This window comes from Schistocerca piceifrons, chromosome 2 (genome assembly GCF_021461385.2).
Source record: "Schistocerca piceifrons isolate TAMUIC-IGC-003096 chromosome 2, iqSchPice1.1, whole genome shotgun sequence".
Taxonomy (NCBI): Eukaryota; Metazoa; Arthropoda; class Insecta; order Orthoptera; family Acrididae; genus Schistocerca; species Schistocerca piceifrons.
Genome location: NC_060139.1, coordinates 188,519,547 through 188,541,996, shown reverse-complemented (window position 1 = coordinate 188,541,996; position 22,450 = coordinate 188,519,547). Strand labels below are relative to the sequence as shown.

The 22,450-nt window shown below is 38.5% G+C and overlaps 1 protein-coding gene across 3 annotated transcripts in view; it reads left to right on the top strand.

Annotated features, from left to right (window-relative positions):
- Positions 1-14,672, top strand: part of LOC124774955 (polypeptide N-acetylgalactosaminyltransferase 5) — a 206,143-nt gene extending 191,471 nt beyond the window's left edge. For all 3 annotated transcript variants that reach the window (XM_047249672.1, XM_047249671.1, XM_047249670.1), the window contains exons 8-11: positions 584-723; positions 9,113-9,211; positions 9,378-9,512; positions 11,918-14,672. In XM_047249672.1, coding sequence (XP_047105628.1) covers positions 584-723; positions 9,113-9,211; positions 9,378-9,512; positions 11,918-12,067 — 524 coding nt within the window. In that variant the 3' untranslated portion in view covers positions 12,068-14,672. The remainder of the gene's footprint in view (positions 1-583; positions 724-9,112; positions 9,212-9,377; positions 9,513-11,917) is intronic.
- The last annotated feature ends 7,778 nt before the right edge of the window (positions 14,673-22,450 follow it).

Genomic DNA, 22,450 nt, shown 5'->3' with positions numbered 1-22,450 from the left:
TCCTGTCATGTGTTAATCTTAAAATCATTTGTTTTCATAGATTTCCAGAACCATGCATTTTAACTGTTACTTATCTTCACTGTGTCATTTTTGTTTCTGTTGTTGGAAATTTTTTCTCTCTCTCTTCTTTTGTGAATGTATAGTGATGAAATGTGTGCTCTGCTTCTTTAGCAACTAGTCATTAATAACATTTCATTGGTAACACTACTTCTGTTATTTTATATGGGTCAGTCATACTAACCTTCCACTGATTGCCATACTATTTATGTTCTCATATATTTTCATTGAAAATCAGAATATTGTGGAATCACACATCAAAATGCTTTCATTTAAATGACACAATATATGTCTCCTAATATGGCATCAAATACCATTGAAATAATAAATACAGCAATAATAATAATAATAATAATAATAATAAACTTATGATGTATTTTTAAAACAAACTTTTTTAAATTGCATCTGTTAGAGGGATCCAGTATTGGCTTTTGTCTTTTAAGCATTTTACATTTCAGTATAGTAAAATTTTATGTCCCTTGTTTTCTTCCATTCATCTGAAAAACATGTATGTGTGTCCAAACAGGTGCAAGAGCAGTGGATGTAGGTGATGTGACAGAGCGGAAAGCTCTTCGAGAACGCCTGAAGTGCAAGAGCTTCCGATGGTATCTTGAAAATATATATCCTGAGTCCCAGATGCCACTTGATTACTACTACCTGGGAGAGGTTTGTACTTAATCAGAGCTAATCTTGCAACTTTGATAATGTTAATAGAGTAGTATAATAGTAGTTAACCTGAAAAGTACGATGTGGTTAGTTTATTAGGAATGGTTTTTACATTCTTGAGTGCAACATGGTTGCACTGTATTCATTGGATCACAATACTGAGCTGCTTCCTGTTGTGCTGCCATAGTGTTCAACCTAGGTTGAGTGATGGTGAACAAACAGTCTGATTTCTTATTTTTGAGTGCTTTCATCAGTTATAATGACCCACATTAAAGTGGCCATTCTGCTGCACATATTTTTACTAAGAATGCTTGATATATTTTTTATTTACTTATTTTTATGGCTTGAAAATTGTGTAACCAATTTATTTATCTACCGTATTTACTCGAATCTAAACCGCACTCAAATCTAAGCCACACCTGCAAAATGGGACTCGAAATCAAGGAAAAAAAATTTCCCGAATCTAAGCCGCACCTGAAATTTGAGACTCGAAATTCAAGGGGAGAGAAAAGTTTTAGGCCCCACCCAAATCGAAACAAAGTTGGTCCATTGTAATATGAGACACAATTTAGGTCGAACAGCTATAGGAGTTTGGTTCGAGTCGTAAGCTTAGCAGTTAAGCTTTACCAGGTAGCCATTGCTATGCATCAGGCGCTCCATCCATATTTATACGGATACCCTTCCGTTTTCACGTGCTTCGTCTGGTTTGAATTGATTGCTTATTTTTCTTTGAACTGATAAGTGCCGTTCTCTTTGTTATACGTGTTTACGTCACTCTAAGCTGAAAATGCATTACTGTACTGTGTTGTGCATTGTTTGTCACATTCTGATAATGAGTGTTTACAGCCTGTCGCCGCTCGCATCATGGCTTGCTTTTGTGCATGCTACCGCCACTTACAATTAAAAAGAGAGAGAGAGAGAGAGAGAGAGAGAGAGAGAGAGAGAGAGAGAGAGGAATCGTCTCATTATCGAAACAATGGCAAGAGACTGCTATTTGTTGTTACTTACACTGCTGCTTTCTTTGATAATGATCAACAAGAACCAAATAATAGACTGTGTATGATAGAAGATGTTCTGAATGAGAGTTTAGTGAAAATTTTTCTCTGTTTGAAAATCTTTGCAGACGCCTCTTTAGTACATTACATTCTGCACAGAAATCAGAGTCATCTTAGCTTTAAAATCTACTCAATTGCCGTGTTTCTTTTGTGACTTTATCACTATTAGGCATAAGAATAATACGAATATAAACATTACTTGATATGTATATTCTTCCACGTTTGCTGTTGTGTCATTCTAGTTTCGTAGTTTATTAGGCAGACAGGATTTAAATGAGATAGCAGCAAACACGAAAGAATACATGGCAAAATGTTTATATTCGTATTATTCTTATGGTGAAGAGAATACTGCATGTGATTCACAATTCATAAAAGTTCCTATTAGCGACAGGTAGGAAAAAATTCAGAATGTAGAGTTGGCCATATTGACAAACATCACAAACAGTCTTGACAGTCAGATTTTTGTAGTGCATTGAAATGCTGCGACATTCGATGATGAACAATACGGAATTTGTATTTACTTCGTTGGATAAAGTATGAAAATGCAGTGGCCGAAACTCAGGGTGGAGGAAAAAGCTCGTCTTCCACCCCCTTTTTTTTTTTTTTTTTTTTTTTTTTTTTTTTTTTTTTTTTTTTTTTTTTTTTTTTACTGACACAGAGGTTTTGGCGCCAGTATTTTATCTTTGTGCCTACAAAGCATGCCTGTGTAGTGCTACATATATACGACGGCAGAAGTTAGTTGTGGCGGCAGCTACCAACATTTTTCAGAACTTCTGCTTACTTTGCACTCGATTCTAAGCTGCAGGCGATTTTTTGGATTACAAAAACCAGAAAAAAAGTGCGGCTTAGATTCGAGTAAATACAATAATTGCTTTGGAACTGCTGCTGTGTCTGCATTTACATATGATTGCAATGGGAGATGATAATGTTTGTGTAGGAAGAATGAGCTGCTATTTCTTGTTTGCATTAATGGAATAGCTTTTACATTGATGGAAAATTCAGAGTATGACATTTCTAGATTTATTTGTGGATATCTATTTATTCACCTTTTCACATTGGATGCAACAGATCGAATTGTGTACTGAAAGTGTATAATTTTCCTTTATTGATTTCTGGTTGTGAAATTTATTTTATTGCAATAATTATGCACTAAACGTATCTTTCAGTAATAAATTAATTTTTCTGTCCAATAAGAATGAATTACAAAAGGGTGATGAAACGTGCATTTTTTAATTTTTCATGTAGTTTCCCTCCTCATTAGGCTTCATGTTTTGACAACACTATTGTTGTTCTAATCTTTTCATTTTATCACTACCCTTTCCTGGGGAACTGTGATGTAGAGACTTAAATTTTGGACAATTTGCATTTAGTACTGTTGTGTCAAATATGCATTGCAGAATAATTACCACTCATTTCTGAGCGTCATAATTAAATATAATGTGTATGACTAGACATTTCTATTGAACAGTGAGCACATTTCTTTTGATAACATAAAAAAATCACAGCTGATGATGGCTTGGTGTAGCAGGTACAAATTGTTTCAGATTTTGTTGACATTGGGTCAGTGTGTTTTTTGTAGGCTCAAAAGTCAATTTTATGTATTTATTTATTTGTCTGTATTTGTGGGACCACCAGGGGCAAAGCTTCTTGGTCATGGACTGAGTCAGCGCATAGTTTATAGAATTATGATAACAATACTTACAAAGAAAATTAATAAAACATTTAAAATTTTTGAGAGCATCAGTAAATAAATAACACATTGAGGAAATTTCTCAACTACTGTGAGGAACTTCTGCACTGGATAAAAAGAATGTGCCACCAAGAAACTTTTAACTAGGGTTTGAACACTTCGGGTTCATCACCGTTTTTTTAGTTCTGTTGCAAACCTGTTGAACATGAAACCTGCTAAATAGTACACACCTTTCTGTATGTTGATTAAGTGCAAACCATTGTGTTGTTGTTGTTCATTGAATGAAATGTGCAATTCCTTCTGCACAAGTCAGTATTGTCAACAACAAATTATGTAACGATGGAGTATACGAGGTCTGTTCAAAAAATATCAGAACATTCGTAATTTCTTGCCAATTGTGTGTTGGGGCAAAATGCAGTTGCATCCCTGCACAGGCCTATATTTAGCGTGTAACTGCCGGAAGTTTCTTTGTTATGTATCTGTTAGTTATTGTTGATTGCTGTACTGAGTAGAACATTGTCACACAGTTTGTAAATTTTGAGATAACAGAGTTAGAGGAGCAACGCATCCTCATTAAATTTTGCAAGAAATTCAAGAAAACATTTTCAGAGACACACTAAGTGATGCAGGAAGCCTAATGTGCTGAATGCTTAAGACATATTTAGTGTTATGAATAATTCACATGGTTTAAAAATGGCCGGACGGAAGTTAAAGACAAAACTTTTTCAGGATGCCCTTCAACTTCTACTGATGACACTCATGTCAAGTATGTCAACAAAATTGTGCATTATTTACTCGTTCGGCATATACAAAGGCAATCATTCTTACATTAATTACAATATACTATGGTAACAATACTCTTTACAGGTGCTCTTATAATACTATACAACATTTACAAATACTCTCCAACCACTTACCAAAGGCTGAGCCACTGAGTCTGTGTACATCTTTCAAATCACCATCATATTCATACATTTTACACACGAGTAAATGGTCCATTGTTTGGATTTCACCACACACACATTCAGGACTGTCCTACAGGCCCCATTTCTTCATTAGTTGCTTGCATCTGCAGATACCTGTTCTTAGGCGGTTCAAAGTTGTTCACAGTTTCCTTGGGAGGTTGAGTCCTCCAATCTTCTTGTTGGAGGCGTCCACCAAATTGCAGTTCTTGTGCGCACTTGCAGCCCATAGTTCCTTCCAAGTTGTTTTCAGTTGAAGCCTTGAAGCTCTTTGCCGATTTTCCAGAAAGCTGTCCTGGATTTAAGCCTGTTTGTAGCTGTTAGATCTTCCTGGATAGGGATGTCCAGATTGTCTAGGATTTTTTAGTATGTTCTTAGGCTAGCTGTGACTGCCTGATATCAGGGGGCGCTATGTTGGCTAGGACAGGGAGCCAGGCACAGGGAGTGGTCCTGAGTGTTCCCGAGGTTATTCACATATTCTCCCTCAGCTGGACATCCACTTTAGCTATGTGTACATTTCTCATCCAGACTGGTGAGCAGTAGTGAGCTATGCTGTAAACAAGAGCTAGTGCTGATGTCCTCAGAGTGCTCACCCCACAACCCCATGTTGTTCCAGCCAGTTTCGAGAGGATAGCATTGCAGAATTTTAGTCTCTGTTTTGTGTTTTCTAGGTGTGCATTGTATGTTAGAGCGCTATCTAGTTTCACACCCAAACATTTAGGCTTATTCTTCTGTCTGATCTGCTGTCCATTCATAGAAAGCTGTAATTCTGTATGTGCTTTTCTGTTGTTAAGATGCATTATTGTGCTGGTTGGGGTTTGGGTGTAGGTGCCACTTGGAGTAATATGTGTTCAGGACTTCCAAGTCTGCATTCATTGTTTCATCGAGATCATTGAAATTTTTATTTTGGTATGCAATAGCCAGGTCATCAGCGTGTGCAAATTTACGTGATTTGGTTTCTGGCATGTCAGCTATATACAAGTTGAAGAGAGCAGTTGCTAGTGCCGAACTCTGTGGCAGACCATTATTCAGAACCATGCTCTTGCTGTTTGTGCCATGAAGTGAGACTTTGATTTTCCTGCCTGTTAACGTGTTCTTGAGTGGTGTGTAGGTGTGTCTGCATTTTATGATTCTAGTTAGCTTGAACAATAGCCCTTCGATCCACATTGTATCATAAGCTGATGTAAGATCTGTGAGAACCAATCCAGTTTTCATCTTGTTTTGGAAGCCTTTCTCTATGTTGGTTGTAAGGGACAGCACTCGATTGCAACAATTTCTGCTTGCTCAGAAACCGGCCTGGTATGTTGGAAGGTTGGCGTCAATTTACAGAGCTAATCTAGTCAGTAATATTCTCTCAAACAATTTATAGGAGGTACATAGCAGGGATATTGGTCTGTAGTTCTTTGGGTTATCTCCGGTCTTTCAGGGTTTCATCACAGTGATGACTTTTGCTTCTTTCCAAATCTTGGGGAGAGCACCCGTATTGGTACATTCCATGCAGAGTTTTGCAAGCCACCTTCTTCCTAGAGTTCCCAGTTCCTTCAAGAATTCTGGCAGGATCTCATCAGGTCCGGTTGCTTTTCTTTCTTCATTAGCTTCAGAGCTTGAGTAATCTCTTCTGTCTCCACTTCTTTCACAATGTCCATGTTGGTTGGATTATTGACTAATAAATTGTTCATGTTTCGGGAAACCTCTTTCTTTTCACCTGCCTTTAGTTGGATTTTGGAGGAGTGTTTCAGGACGGCTGATATCTCAGAAGCACTTGTGCCAAGAGACGGCCTCTGAGGCACTGTAGTACTGCCTAATTTCCTCGACAGACCCCAGCTCTTTCAGCTAGAATGGGTGAAATTTAGATTTTCCATTGCCTCTTTCCATCTACTCCTTTGTTCCTCATTCATAGCATTTATCAGTTGGTACGGAGTCTCAATGTCCCCACACTTCTCAAATTCCTCCACTAGTGTTTCGCACTCTTTCGTCCAACAGGGGTTGTATTCCTTCCTTGACCTTCATGGAATAGCATTTAAGGCTCCTTATGTACCAGTTTACTGACTCTTTTGTAGTTCTCAGGTTTCGGTGGTATCCGATTTATTGTCTTCTTGACATAGGATCGGTTTTTATTCCAGTCAGCTTTCCTGAGGTTTCAGCGGGGGATTGGAGGGCTTCTTATGACTGGGACTGACAGTCCAATCTCTACTATTACTGGGTTGTGCTGGCTCTGTGGAAAAGCCTTAAGGACTCTCCTCGTTGCTTGCACGGGTATGCCTGTTGCTCCACGTATGATGAAGGTCAGGTTGGGTGTGGATGTTGTGCCCCAAGCCTTTGATTTGAAGGTCACTTTGTCCTTACAGTCGAACAGGAAGTGTAGGTCCTGGTTGTCTGCCCAGTCATTCAGTCCAATACCTTCATCTGTGGAACTCTGGTAGTCCCATCTGGTATGTTGGGAGTTAAAATTGCCAGCATAAACTGCTGGGTGGTTAGCCTTGGGCAAGATATCCATGGACCATTTCTGTGTTGGAGGTTTATAGGCATTATACAATTTCAGTTCTCCAGTTTTATGCCTATTGTGTGTTCTGGTGCCATTTTTGTGTCTAAGATATCATTCTTCACTAGGGTGGCCACACCACATTTGCCGTGGCCATTGTAGCTTACGTTAGTGAAACCAGGTATTTTGAGTTGGTTGATATTCATCTGTGAGGTGGGTCTCTTGTAGAAATAAGACACTTACTCGTTCTCTCGCTAAGATTTTTTCAAGGATTTCTCCCTTTGTCCTTGTGTAGCCTTCTATGTCGAAATGACATGCATTCAGTCTCTTCGTGTCAGAATTCCTTGCATGCTCCATTTGCCTTTGTGTGGGCCGGGAGGCATTAGTGCATACAGCTGCTGTAGCTATGTAGACTTTTTGCTGTTGTCCCATGTTACTGCATTGTGTGGGGTTCACCTTCTATGAGGCTGTCTACATGTTGTACCCCAAAAAAAATTGTGCATGCCAATCAAAGATTGATTGTCCAAGAGCCTGCAGAAGAATAGACCATTTCAGTTGGATCATGTCATAAAATCCTTACACAGCACCTCGGAATGCATCGTGCTGCAGCCAAGTTCATCCCCTAGCTTGTGAGTCAAGACCAGAAAGATCTTGGCATCACAATCTGCGAAGAGCTTTTTGATCGCACAAATGAGAACGAGATGTTCCTTAAGAGGATCGTAACTGGTGACAAGACGTGGGTCTATGGTTATGATGTTGAGACCTAGATTCAGTCATCACAATGGGTCGGGAAAAGTTCTCCAAGACCAAAAAAAGATTTTGTTATCAGGTCAAATGTCAAAGCCAGGCTAATAGTTTTCTTTGTCTTTGAAAGATTAATTCAATGTGAATCCTTGCTACAGGGACAAACCATTTATAGTTGGTACTATCGGGACGTGTTGCGATGTCTGTGAGAAAATGTGAGAAGCAAATGGCCTGAAATGTGGTGAGACAATTCACGGCTCTTGCATCACGATAATGCACCTGCACATTCATTCTTGACTATTGCACAAAAAACGAAATCACTGTGCTGCCTCATCCTCCTTATTCTCTAGACCTGGCCCTTGCAGTTTTTTTTTTAATTTCCAAAGTTGAAACCCCATTGAATGGATGACTATTTGCAATGATAGATGAGATAAAAGAGAAACTGCAGGCGGCACTTTGTGCAGTCCAGCAGGAGGCATACCAAGACTGCTTCCGGAAGTGGGAACGGAATTGGGAGCAGTGTATCAGTTGTAGAGCAGTATTTTGAAGTAGACCGTGCACAATAAGTAAAAGGTAAGTAAAGAAAAAATTTGTGGACAAAGTTCCAGAATTTTTTGAACTGACCTCGTATGTACAGGGATGACAGAGTTAGAATTCAAAAATACCTCAGCAACAGCCTCTAAAATTAATGAAATACTTAACTAGTAATCTTTCTCACAGAACTCTAAATGCAACCTTAAATATCACAGTGGGTAGTAATCCCTGTTAAATTATAATGCTGGTGTGAAACATGGAACCATACAATTCGTACAGGCTGTATTCATCACTATCAGCATATATTCCATCGTTCTCGGCAGCTTCCATTATTGGTTACACTGCAGCTGGTACCAAATAGTTATCAGAGGACTTTTATAGATAGTAAATTTAAGACATTTGTCATCTTTATAGATCTATGCCATAAATAATAATTAATGAAAACGAACAGTTAAATTAAGACCTTTACTTGAATAAAGCTACATTATAGTGACTGCATCAACATTCTTTTTGTTGTTTACAGTTTGCAAAAAAGAAATTCTGTTCAAGTTGGAGTAAAAGTCTTTGCCACAATAAATGCACATAATAGTCTATTTTTATGATATCTGTGTTTGGAAACTAGATTCATCCGTGAGGAGAGAAAATTTGCAACAACATGAAAACATTCCGGAGAACACACTATAATCTGAAAAATACTGATTTGACAAAAATCTGGCTTAAACTGTACGTGGGAAAGAAACAAAATTTGCTGGAGAATATAAAATCAGTTCTTCTAACCTCATGGAATATAGGTTATTTAGCCATAATTCAAATTATTTGCAATAGTCCAACTTTCTTGTATTTACTCACCCTTTTCTGAATAAGTTAATGTACAAAGCTATCACTGTTATGGGTTTAAAAGTCAACTTTTTTCCCACTTAAGGTGAGAAATGCAGAAACGCAGAACTGCCTCGATACGTTGGGACGGAAAGGAGGAGAGAAAGTTGGAATGAGTTACTGCCATGGCCTTGGAGGCAATCAGGTGAAGTATATTTCAACATTATTGAGAACATCAACTTTGTGAAGTGCCATCTCTGATGTTATTGTAAAAATGTAATAAGCATATTCTGTGTTACAGCATACTACAAACATTTGTTTAAAAAGTGTATGCTTTTTAAAAGAACTGCATTAAATTTTTCTTCCTGCAGGTATTCGCGTACACGAAACGTCAGCAAATTATGTCTGATGACAACTGCCTAGATGCATCGAGTCGCAAGGGACCTGTGATGCTTGTCCGTTGCCACGGTATGGGTGGTAACCAGGCATGGGTTTATCATACACAGGTGAGGATGGAGGTACATCCATGGCTTATGTTTCCCAGGTGTCATTGTGAACTGTTTATACCTCGCAGTGTAATGTCTGCATATAACTGTTAAGAACTCCCGCTGACAACTCATACTTCAGTTAGGTGTAAATATATCAAGGTGCTGTTTTTGCTTAGGCAGATCACATAATGTGGCAATTTTTCTGTCATGTACAAGCCGTTATTAATATTCGTAAGAGCCAAATTATGGAAGCAACTTTTTTTGTGGTTCTGTAAAATTTGATCTGTGACATTGGAATGAACCTTTGGAGAGGACATCAGTAACATGACATGTTTAACTGATCAAATACAAAAAAGATAACACCAATGCTAACCCCTGTCCTATTGTCAGGAAAGAAGATCTTACAAACATCTGCCTACCATATCACATGCCAACAAATACATAATTCAGGCAAGGTTTGTGTGCTTATTATTATGATGATCATATCAAATGCTCAAAATGTTAACTTAGAACTTTGATAAGAATTATGCAGTGATTCTGAACGGACCATACTGTACATTGAATGTCACCTAGGCTTGTTGCAGTATGGGCCCGTGTTATATAGCAAGTCATGTCTTCAGCAGTCATTGGCATAGAGATTGTATTTTAATTTTCCTCGCTGATAAAAGTCTTGAAGAGTTAAGTTTGGTGAGTGTACGGACCATTTAGTGTGTCCTGAACGAATGATCCAACAGTATCAAAATGCTATGTTTAGATGATCTGTGATTATCTGTGTGAATAGGATGGGAGATGCATTATTTTGATACCATAAGTCATCTTACATCATGTGAATTGCCTGATGTGTAGGGAATGTCTTCCAATAACTGCAGTAGCATATCTCTTAGGAAGTGTAGGTACTTTATCAACAAAATGGAGACCAATGAAATGATTCATTACAGATGTTGCCAGACTAAGGTGTTTTTATCCACTTCTTTTAAGCCAGTGTGAAATTTTTACAAAATATTTTATGAAAGCACACACATTACATTGTCAGATTTTATAAAACAGCTTTTATAAAAGATGTTTATCAAGGTTATAGGTGCAGGGAAGTGGTTGATGCTTAAGTGCTTTTTCAAACTTCTGACTGCTGAATACTAACTCACATTTTTTATCTTAGTATGCTTATGTTTACTGTCTCAATGGTTAGCAAATAGACACTCATGTGTCATGTTCGATTTGAACTAAACCTCCTCCCTCTCCATCAATCTTCAATCCATCTTCCTTTTCATCTGCTTTTGACACCATTCCTCACAAGTTACTTCTAATCAAATCGCTTGCCTATGGAGTACCACCTCAGTTGTGCAGCTAGATTTATTGTTACCTGTCAGAAAGGTCACCGTTCATAGTAGTTGATGGAAAGTCTTTGAGAGCAACAGAAGAGATATTTGGTGTTTCCCAAGGAAGTGTTACAGGCCCTCTGTTGTTTCTGAATATTTATAAATGAATTAGGAGACAATCTGAGTAGCCCTCTTAGACCGTCTGCAGATAATCTGTCATGTATCATCTAGTAAAATCATAAGAAGATCAGAACGAATTGCAAAATAATTAGGTAATAAATGTATATGGTGCAAAAAGTAGCAATTGATTCTAAATAATGAAAAGTGTGAAGTCATCCACATGATCATTAAAAGCAATCCATTAAATTTTGGCCACATAATAAATCTCTCAAATCTAAAGGCTGTCAATTCAACTAAATGCACGCAGACTTTACAATTAAGAATGACCCAACTTTGAATGATCATGTAGAATATATCGTTGGAAAGGCGAGCTGAAGACTGCATTTTATTGGCAGAATGCTTGGAAGAATGTTACTGAAGAGACTGCTTACAGTACCCTTGTCTGTTCTCTTCCGGAATGTTGCTGTGCAGCAGTAGACCTGTACCAGATACAATTGGTGGAGGTCATCAAAAAAAGTTCAAAGGAGGTCATCATTTTGTATTATTGTGACATAGGTGTGTGTGTGTGTGTGTGTGTGTGTGTGTGTGTGTGTGTGTCAGATATGAACATGAGTTGGGGTGGCAATCGTTAAAACAGAAGGGTTTTTGTTTGTTGACACCTGCCTACATAGGGAGAAATGATCATTGTAATAAAATAAGGGAACGGAGCTAGCATGGAAAGATTTAAGTGTGTGTTCTTCTTTCGCATTATTTGAGAGTGGAATGTGTTGAGAAATAGTGTGAAAGTGGTTCAGTGAACCCTCTGCCAGACGCAGTAGTATGAATTGCAGAGTAGACATGCCCTGCACCCTACCTTTAATCTGGCTTCAGTATTAATACAGATAATTTTTGGACAAAGCTTTCAGTAATGTGTAGTGGTTCTGTCTTTCATTGTTCATACAGCTTATGGTTAAAGTGAAACTAATATGTAGATATTATTATTTCCAGGATCGGACAATCAAGCATGTGAACACGGGGCACTGCTTGTCAAAACCGGATCCACGGGACCAGAGCCAACCTTTGCTGCTGCCATGTGACGGTTCCCTTGGACAGCAGTGGATAATGAAGGGAAAGTTTCGCTGGCAGGCCTCACGGTAGCGACAGTAGAAGGGATGAATCTGACACCACGCACAGGCTGCCACCTGATGCCTTCCAGTGTGTGCTACAAGCTTACACTAAAACTGAAAAAAGCAATCCTACCTGCAGTCGGTACTCATGGCAGATCTGCAACAGAAAGAACAACTGTGAAATATTGACAAACGTACACCCTGCTGTTTCAGTATTTCTGTTGACTGCCTGTGCAGCTGTTATATGTGCCTGAAGTATTCTGACGTGTGATGGTAAATACTTATGTTTTTACACTCCGTGTGTGCCTCATCCTTCTCAGTTTAACTGGATTGGAGACTGCATTTTCTGATACTCAAAATTACAGAAGTGGTTTTGGAGGGGAAAAGACTTCTTATGGCTGGAGTCTACAGAAGCTGTATTTGGCAAATGGATATAATGGTGATTTTCTGCATCATCAACAATGTGCAAAGGAAACTGATGACTGTGTAGCAGCACAAAGCCAGAAGCTCGTAGCAGTGGAAGGCCACTCCCTGCTCCATATCTATTGAACATTTTAATTGAAAATTTTGTACTTAATAGCATTGGGCATTGGTAATTCTACTGTCAACACAATCTCATTATTAAGTGGAAAATCTAAAGTGACAAATACAATTTATAATGTGATAAAAGGTGTGAATATTAAGATTGAATTTCATGTTGTGTTATTTAATCTTCATGAATGAAATGTGTGTGCCAAGTGCACTTTTCCATGAACATAACAAATAAATTTATGTGGGACTTGTTATTTTTATGCAAATATTAATTATTGATCTGATTGTTAAAAATAACTAAAACAATCTTTCTATTTCTGAGATGTAATCACTGGAACAGTAATATTCTGGTCATACCTAAAAAGCGTAAAAGTGCTTCCTCATGCACATTCACTTTACATTTTTTGGAAGTGATAAGCTGTGTTGGGGAGGAAAAACGTGTCTCAGTCACAAATTGTGTGGCAGATCTGTATGTATGTTGTAAAATGATCTATGCTGGACTTCCACACATTTTGGGCACATTATTACAGCATAAAAGTTGTTCTAAAACTATCCCCAAATCTTGTCTGCATGTGCTGGAGAAGGAAATGTTTAAAACCTTATACATAATTGTTTTAAAATTTTCATTAATGTTCCTCCATCAGAGAACTACAGCAGCAAGTTAGTTTGGTATGGTTGAATCTTGTATTGGTTGAGAAAAAATAATAATAAAAATTGACGGGAAGCAATATTTTAAATTTTAGTCAGAATACAGACTGACTTTGAAACATATCAGTAAAAGTAGCAGTCGTTATTGGTTACAACTGTGGAATCTGTATCTGTCAGCAATAAAAGTTTTTGAAAATTGTCATAAACACTCTAATCAAATGAGCTGAGTTGATAGCATTGAAAATGAGGTTCACTGACCATATTAAAGTAGATAACAAGTCCTCTTATCAGCTGTGACTCAGTTAATACATATAAAGCAAAATTTTGAAACCACATAAGTGTTAAAGGACATATAGAAAATAACAGGCAGTGCCTAGAAACAGAATGCTAAATTTTATAAAATGTTTGAGAAACTGTGGCAGAGTCAAAAGTAATGGAATTCAGTTATTGGGTACCTGTTATTTATGTATTTGTTAACCTTTCTTGATGCAATATTGTGGGACATTGGCTCTTTTTTTTAATTATGTAGTTCACATTCTGGTACTCTTTCTCCGTATGCTATTGTTCCTTAAAACAAAGTTCAGAATGTAATATTGTTTACTGTATTGCATGGTTGTCGAACTTTATTAATTCAGATTCAACTGCTGAAGTAGGTGCCCTTCATCTATTGAAAATAATTTGTTACTTATAACTCCTGTACAGCATAAGTGAAGGATATATCTGTAAATGTAAAAAGGTATTTACATCAACATTGGTCATAAGTATTTGAATATTGTAATGGAAATGCCATGGCTTTGTTTTGATGGGCAGTGATACTTAACTGAAGAAGTCCTCATACCTCTTGCATTTAAATATGGATTGAAATCCAAGTATTAATACCAGAAAATATATACAGAATTACTAGACTATGGCATGCAAATATACAACATGAAAACATTTAATGCTCAGAAAATAGAATGTTGAAAACTGTTCCTTCATTTGTGATTATCAACGAAGATGGTCACTAAAGTGTCTCTGGAGACTGGATCTTGCCACAAATGTTTCACTGCAGCCAGAACTGGGCACTCCACTGAACAGTTCCATTAAGAACAATGAAACTGTTATTCATAGTTCTTGTTTTCTGCAGTCACAGATAAGTTATTTTGCAAAGAACTTAGCTGAAATTATAGTGTAGTATTCTTTTTTACTATTTTTATGGTTATTTACAAAGACAGATACACAAATGATATATTTTTTAAAGCTTACATGTTACAGACTGTAATGGTTGTTTTGTGAATTTGGTATGGATGTCAGTATTATGTAATGCTTATTTAATTGGCCTGTTTATTTTTTCTTCTTTTTATTTGTCCCAACATTCCACAAATACTGTTAAAGCTCCACAAGAGCAGGTATTATCACATTTGTTGTGTTACATGCACTTTATTAAATTAATAAAATGTTGATATTTTTTGAATAAATTATTGTATAGCTTTCTTTATTTCAGGTGGTATACGCAAAAGGTGCAAGGAATATTTTGCAGTAATAGCTGTAAGAGGATAAAGGAAAACATTATTTTGTATATATTTAGACCTGTCCATACAAATATTGTATGAAAGTGCCCGAGTTTGTCCTACAATTTTTGAACTAACTCTTGAATAGAAAGTGCTGTGAGGAAATAGCTGTATTTCCTGATAAAAATCATTCACATCAGTCTGCAACACTCAGTAAATTCAGACACTTCAGAGCAGTAACTTCAAACTTTAAATTTCCATACAAGTCAATGATCTATACTAATTAACTCTTAACTAGTATCATATGATTTTGTAACAAGGTGTCTGTCAGGCTCCAGAAGTTAAAGTAACTACCAAATTATACTATATTGTTATAACTTTTTTTGTTTATTGGAACTGGCTAGTTACAACATATATTGTCAAACATATGACAGGAAAAAAATGTAAAATGTTAATCATAAGGAGAGTATTACAGAAAAAAATGCAAGTAGTGTCCCAAAAACGTGAACTTCCCCACAATTCTCAAAAATCTAGAACTACACTTTTAATAATTAATTCTATCACATGCCAGTCTTTCATAAACAACTGAGAATGAGAAACAGAAACCAATTTTCTGGAAAATTTCAAGGATAGGTTCATATTTTAATGTTAACTTTACAGTGTGTTAGAGACCACAATTTTCCTTGTGACATAATACACTATTTCTTTTCTCAAACAGTGGAAAATTCAGGATGGAATGTAATAATATTATGAGAAGGAAAGATGCTGAGGCGCAGATAGGCACAACAAAAAGACCCACTATTATAGCTTTCGGGCATTAAGGTCTTTGTCAACAATAGACACACATATGCACATGCACACACACACCCACACCCATGCAAATGCAACTCTCACACATGACTGCAGTCTCAGGCAACTGAAGTGTGGTTTCAGTTGCCTGAGACTGCAGTCGTGTGTGTGTGTGTGTGTGTGTGTGTGTGTGTGTGTGTGTGTGTGTGTGTGTGTGCGTGTGTGTGTTGTTGACAAAGGCCTTAATGGCCAAAAGCTATAATAATGAGTCTTTTGGTTGTGCCTATCTGCGACTCAGCATCTCCACTATATGGTGAGTAGCAACTTTCCTTCTCATAATACAATTTCTTTTCTTATATATTCAAATTATGTATGTCACACTTGCAGCTAACATTTTTAAAATATAAAATGTGTCACACATAGTGAATGTTTATAAAACACACATGTAGTAATATTATGAAAAGGATAGTTGCTACTCACAATATAATGAAGATGCTGAGTCGCAGATAGGTACAACAAAAAGACTGCCAGGAAGTGAGCTTTCGGCCAATGTGGTCTTCATCAGAAATAGACAAAACACACACACACACACACACACACACACACACACACACACAAAAAAAAACCACAGTCGCTGGTGGCTGAGGCCTAAGTGCGAGCAGCAGCATGTATGATGAGAGAGGCAACTGGGTGATGTGGATAAGGAGGCGGCTGGGGCAGGGAGGGGGATGGACACCAGGGTAGGGTAGGGTAGGGTAGGGTAGGGTAGTGCTGCTTGTGAGACTGGACAGGGAGGAGGTGGAGAGAGGGTAGGGCAGCTAAGTGCAGACGGGAGGTTAGATGGAGGGCAGAGGGGGAGGAGGGCACAGCAGAACAGGAGAGAAGTAAAAAGACAGTGGAGGTGCATTGGTGGAAAAGAGGGTTGTGTAATGATGGAGTGGGAACAGGGAAGTGGTTAGATGTGTAAGGACAATTCCAGCACTACACAGCTCTCTATTCCAACAATGATCCGTCAGTGTTTTTCCTTCTCTTCTGTACCGCTACCACCACCCCTCCCTCCATCTAACCACCCAAATGCACCTTCAACAAAGCTCTTTTTGGCAAAAAGCTCTCTTTGTGACAGTATTTTCATTGTGCCTATCTACGACTCAGCATCTCCACTATATGGAGAGAAGCAACTATCCTTTTGACATTGTTACATTCCATCCTAGATTTCCCATTGCTTAAAACACACATGTATTATGTTTGTTGTTTATCAGCAACACACTTTCCACAATTTTTTTTGTGCAGTACGAGCTGTTCGGTTTGCCGCAGTTCTGATGTGGGTGCTTTGTTCTTTTCTTTGAGTTTAGAGTTCCAAAAGTAGTATGTTTTACGAATCTCAGAAAATGCAAGCCTCTGAGATCTGACGTTCCTTATGATCTTTAGAATACTCCTCATGCGAAATGTTAATTAGAGACTCTTCATCTCAGTAATCCTTCAATGTGTTTGTTGATATGCCAGTGACTACAAGAGTTCTTATAAAATAGTGTCTGGTCATTTTCTTAACTTGAGAGTAGGCTTGATGAATTAAAGCATTAACACTGCACCCTACATCAATAATGGTAAAAAATATTGCTGTTACCAACTTTTTGAGTTTTCTGCTTGATGCATAGTTCGAACTCTTCTTGACTAGCCCATCAACATTAGCCATAGTTAAATTATAAAAAAAATTTAACTCTGGCTTATTGGTGTCTGGATTACCTGTCGTGCAGTAGTGCATGTAAGATGCCAATATCACTGCTGTTGTCTTCTTCAGTATGTAAAGAAAGTAAAGTAAAGTAATGTTCTTTGCAAAGCATAATCAGAAGACTTCTTTGCACATCTCTTAATTGTTTGAAACTGTGGTGGGATCTCTCTCTTGTTTTTCTTCATAGTTCTTGCAAATGTGAGCTCTATTTTCAAAAGCTTATTGACACGTAAAAGTTCAGTAGAGCTGTCTGCTACGACATTTCAGCATGTCTTTTCAGTTGGTCTGGTAAGCTTCAGAACGAACTCTGTAGGAGATACTAAATTTCTGTTACCTGTGGAGAGTTTTTATCCATCACGGCCTTTCCTGAATAAAGTTAACCTTTATGTAAGAACTTTGTCCTGGTGCCTGTCATACATAATCTTTAATATGTACATTGCTGTTTGTCGTGATACATTATAGCTTTCGGTTGAAGCGTTCTTCAGCAAACAAAACACACACACATTCACACAAGCAAGCACACCTCATGCACATGGCTGCTACCACTGGCAGCTCCAACTGGAATGTGACTGTCATGTGAACAGTCATCTAGAGTGAGACAGGGAAGGGGGACGGACAGTGGGATATGGGTTGGGTGGTGGGGGGGGATGGGGAGAAGAGTGTTGTTTGGCAGGTTTTGCAGGGACCAGACTGCCAGGTGCAGCATCAAGAAGTGGGTTGTGGAGAGGGGGGTGGAGGGGAGAACAGGGAGTGGAAAAGGAGAGGATCATCGAATGGGAAAGGATGGGTGGCTACACTGGCAGAGTGTGGCCCACAAAGAGGGTGAGGAAATGTGAAAAATGAGGTGGTGATAGGACAAGCGGGCAGAAACTGTTGGGTGCAGGGTATGGGGACAGTAGGTTACCATAGGCCAGGCTAATTTTGGGAGTGGAGAATGTGTTTTAAGGATAACCCCCATCTGTGAAGTTCAGAAAAGGAGGAGGTGGAGGGAAGGATCCACATGGCCCAGGTTGTGAAGCAGCCATTGAAATCAAGCACATTATGTTCAGCTGCATGTTGTGCCATAGGGTGGTCTACTTTGCTTTTGGCTACAGTTTGGCAGTGGCTGTTTTTGCTGATGGACAGATGGTTGGTTGTCATACCAATATAAAAAGCTGTGCAGTGGTTGCAGCAACGCTGGTATACAACATGGCAACTTTTACAGGTGGCCCCCTTGGGTGGGACAACATAGTCCTGTGACATTACCGGAATAGGTAGTGGTGGGTGGGTGGATTGGGTAGGTCTTGCACCTGGAGCTCACAGGAACATGATCCCTCTGGCAAGGGGTTGGGATTGGCAGTGGCGTAGGGATGGACTAGGATTTTGTGGAGGTTGGGTGGGCAACACGACGACACTTTGGGTGGGGTGGGAAGTATCTTGGGTAGGAAGCCCATCATTTCAGCCATGATGATAGGTAATCTAAGCCCTGACAAAGGAAGTGGTTCAGTTTGTAACCTCCCCCTCACTTATCGACCTTAATGACAGTGAAAAATTAAACCGCGTGTACCTAATGGAAATTTGGGAAAAGCAATCGTCACCGAAGTTAATCTGTCGGTAAAGAGCGAGGAAAGGGTTACATCTAAATGAAGGAAAAATGCAAATGAAACTGGTGGAAATTAATTTTGAAAAGGGGTAAAGTTAATAAAGAAAGTAAATGTGTGGCCGTTACATTAACAATTAACTAGCGGTAATTAGATATTTGAGATTTGGGGGAAATTACGGTCGCCAGTCCTAAGGACAATTACTATAGTAACTGAAAAAGAAAGGTTATTACATATATAATTAGCACTAGAAGCGTGGCAACTGAAGGTTGACACGTGTAGTGTGAAAACTGAAAGTTTGTCAGAAGTAATAAATTTCGCTACACTCTGACTTAATTTAGCAAAAGAATTAATAAAACCGGAAAATCGAAAGTTAATTTAGTGACTGAAGTTAATAGTGAGCTTTCTTTCTGAAGCACATCGAAATCCAGTAAAATACGGTTAGTCTTGGACTACCTCAACAATCATTTCAAAAGCAACTTGACTCTACGCAATTTAGAAACAAGAGATTTAACTTTGAACTTGAATTAAATGATTCTGAACAATTAACAATAGTAAAATTTAGTACGTACCAAGCTGAGCTGCAGTCACAGGTAAGCTAAAATATGCTAACAAAACTCGCACTCTTAATTTGTGCTCGTGTAACCTAAATATTGTAGCCAGCTATGATTACTTTAACTGAACTTTGAAATTAAAGCAGTGAAATCTAATTATATTATTTTAATGCTGGCGTTTGAATTTCAACGACACTCGGGTTCATTTCGGAAAAGGAAGGGACCCTGCTTGGCAATGCAATTGGGACAATGAGCAACAAAGGTTCATGCTAAGTTGCTGTAATTTTGCGAGGCAAATGGAACAATTTGAAAAGCTGAGGTCTGCCATACAGTTCTGAAACTTTACGTGCTTTTAGTTTTCCTTGTTGGTTGATTGAAGGTTTGAAGCCGTCGATCGAGGAGGTGGCGACAGTCACTCATTGTCGGCCGTCGCTGTTGCAGAAGCTGGATGTTGGCGCGCCTTCTTCTCGACACGGGCACCAGACGAAACGGGCTCTTGATGTGCGCCAGCTAATGCTTCCCGTCCGCGACACCATGTCAGAAACTATCATCGCAAGTCGAGCGCAATTACATGCTGCCAAACCCCGAAAGCGCGGCAACTCGCGGGAGCGTCACACAACACACCTGCTCCACTGCACTACTCCAGCCAGACTCCCTCTATGCTCTGCCCGCACTCCACGCGGCAGAGTTCACTACCAAAGATCCTACACACTTTGATTCTTCACACGACCCATCGATGTAATCGTTCGATAGCAGTTTTCCCTAGGCAATACCCAGCGTAAAAATACAAATAATATTTACGAAACAAACCAATTATACATCGACATAAGTGCATAAATATATATATATACAAACAGTAAAACAATTACAATATATAAAGAGACAGAAATGTCATATCTTGAGGTAACAAAACAAGGAAAAAAAATAATAGTACAATAGATGAAAATAGGAGGACATGCATTTCCGGCGTTACAAGTTGTTCCAGTTCGGGGTGGCATTCTTTTTATGGCTGGCTCTCGGAGTTGGTGGGAGGATTGGGGGCATGTGGGGAAATGGCATGGGAGATCTCGTTTGTGGACTTGGTCCAAACCCCCTCTTTCTGTCTTATAATCAGGATCAATATCATTTCAAGATTAGGTTCAGATTTTCTCAGAACTGATTGAAAAATCAGTTGGTTCAGGTTGTTGTGAATGGTGATACAGATGTGGTAGTGCACATTAATTATGATGCACTGTCAGTAATAAGTATGGTGTATTGTACATAATTATCACTATAAACACAAATTGTTGGTAAATTCATTGGACCTTTAATAATCTGGTATATATCTGTAAGACTTCAAATCAAATTTACTACATATTTACTTATGGTTAAATTGGACAAACTGCACCCCACCTTCACTGCAAGAAGCCAGCATTGCATCTGAAGGGTACTTGGAGGGAAAAGTCGAAATGACCTCAGAATGGGAGGAGACGGCTACCATGAAGATCAACAGCCGTCTCACAAATGTGATGCCAGTTAAGGCTTAAATTAAATCTTTCCCAGCTTACTGAACTTCCAGCAAATTACTCCCTAGCCATTGTCAATGAGCAGCTACTGACTATTGTGTGGTTGATGGTATCATCCTGCCATTGTTGTGCTCCCATATCACCATGCCTTATCCTTTGTCATTGTTTTCCCTCTGCACACATTGTGCCTACTTGACTTCTGATGGATTGGTCGCCACAATTTACTCATCTACAGGCCACTGCATTTTTTGAGGATGCTGCTACGTTAATTTCATTAGCTTATTTTATGGACTTGTTCCAGAAGGAACTAGTCTGTTTAGCAACATAAGTATTAGTGGATGTTATTCAAAGCCATTTTCTAAATTCTTTTGCAATGGCTGATGTATCAGGATAGTGAGGGCAAACATAAATTACTTTCCTTCTAGACTTGCTCTTCACTGCACTGTCACTCCATTGTAATAATGTCCACTCTCGCACAGTGTTTTCTGAGTGTAGGTCATTCTGAGTCCTACATAACTTTCAAAGCCTTCGGGAGTTGTCAGATAATAATTTGATGTGAACATTAGACTTACCTTATCCATAATTCGTGGTTGTTTGTCTTGTGATCCTTCCTAAATAATATGAGAAACCTGCAGCTTCTAGTTGTGTTCCTTCTGTAAATAAGGGAAGAATTAAAGATAACAACTTGCAGTATAATTGAGTCATTGGATTTGTTGACTGTCGTGTAAAAAAGACTGAGAATGTTGCTAGCTTTCAGATAAATCCCTCTTCAGAGGTGAGAGAGAGAGAGCTATTGCTATATTATAGTCACAACAATTTATCTGTGCAGGTGTATGTGTACTGTGTTAGCTCTGAAAAAATATTAATTTAAAAGCTAACTATATTCTCAGTTTTATGCATGTGTTGGTCAGCCATATGGTGAGGTATTACCTTTACTCGTCTCATTATTTATCTGGCACCAAACATTTTCCTTCAGTGATTTAAATAAATGATTCAGTTGGTAGAGCAGGTTCTTAGTGTCCAGTACAATTCTTAACTCCACTGTATTGTGGTCTTAAAGGACTGTATGCATCAATGGTAAAAGATGGTAGTGTTTAAAGGGGTGCAGTTAAAGATCCATATTTTGCAGTATGTGCCAAGACTGTGGCACCACAGTGTGTATGATGGGGAAGGATACAAGTAAGGACAGCATGCTTTTTTTTTCCATTTCCTATGTGGACTTGAGGCATCTTCCATATGTCTGTCAGTAGTTACCACTTTATAATTATCCAAGAAAGCTGAGCTGAAAACTTAGCGAAGACTTAGGAATTGGTTGTGGGATGTTCAAAGAGATGGAAGTGGGGGGTGGGGGTGTCATATCACTGAGACCACAAGATGAGAGAGAGGGGTGCTCTCTTAACGTAGGGTTGGAGTGACTTTCCAACTCCATATTTTTCTTCCCTTCCAGCTACCCCAAACTAATTCCTCTTGCACACCTAAAAAAAGAAAGCTATTGTTCAGAAAGATAGGAACATTGTTTTTCTACTTCAAGTGTTTGTGTTGGCTCCTTGAAGTGAAGCAGCAGTAGTACTATTCATGCAGCCCAAGT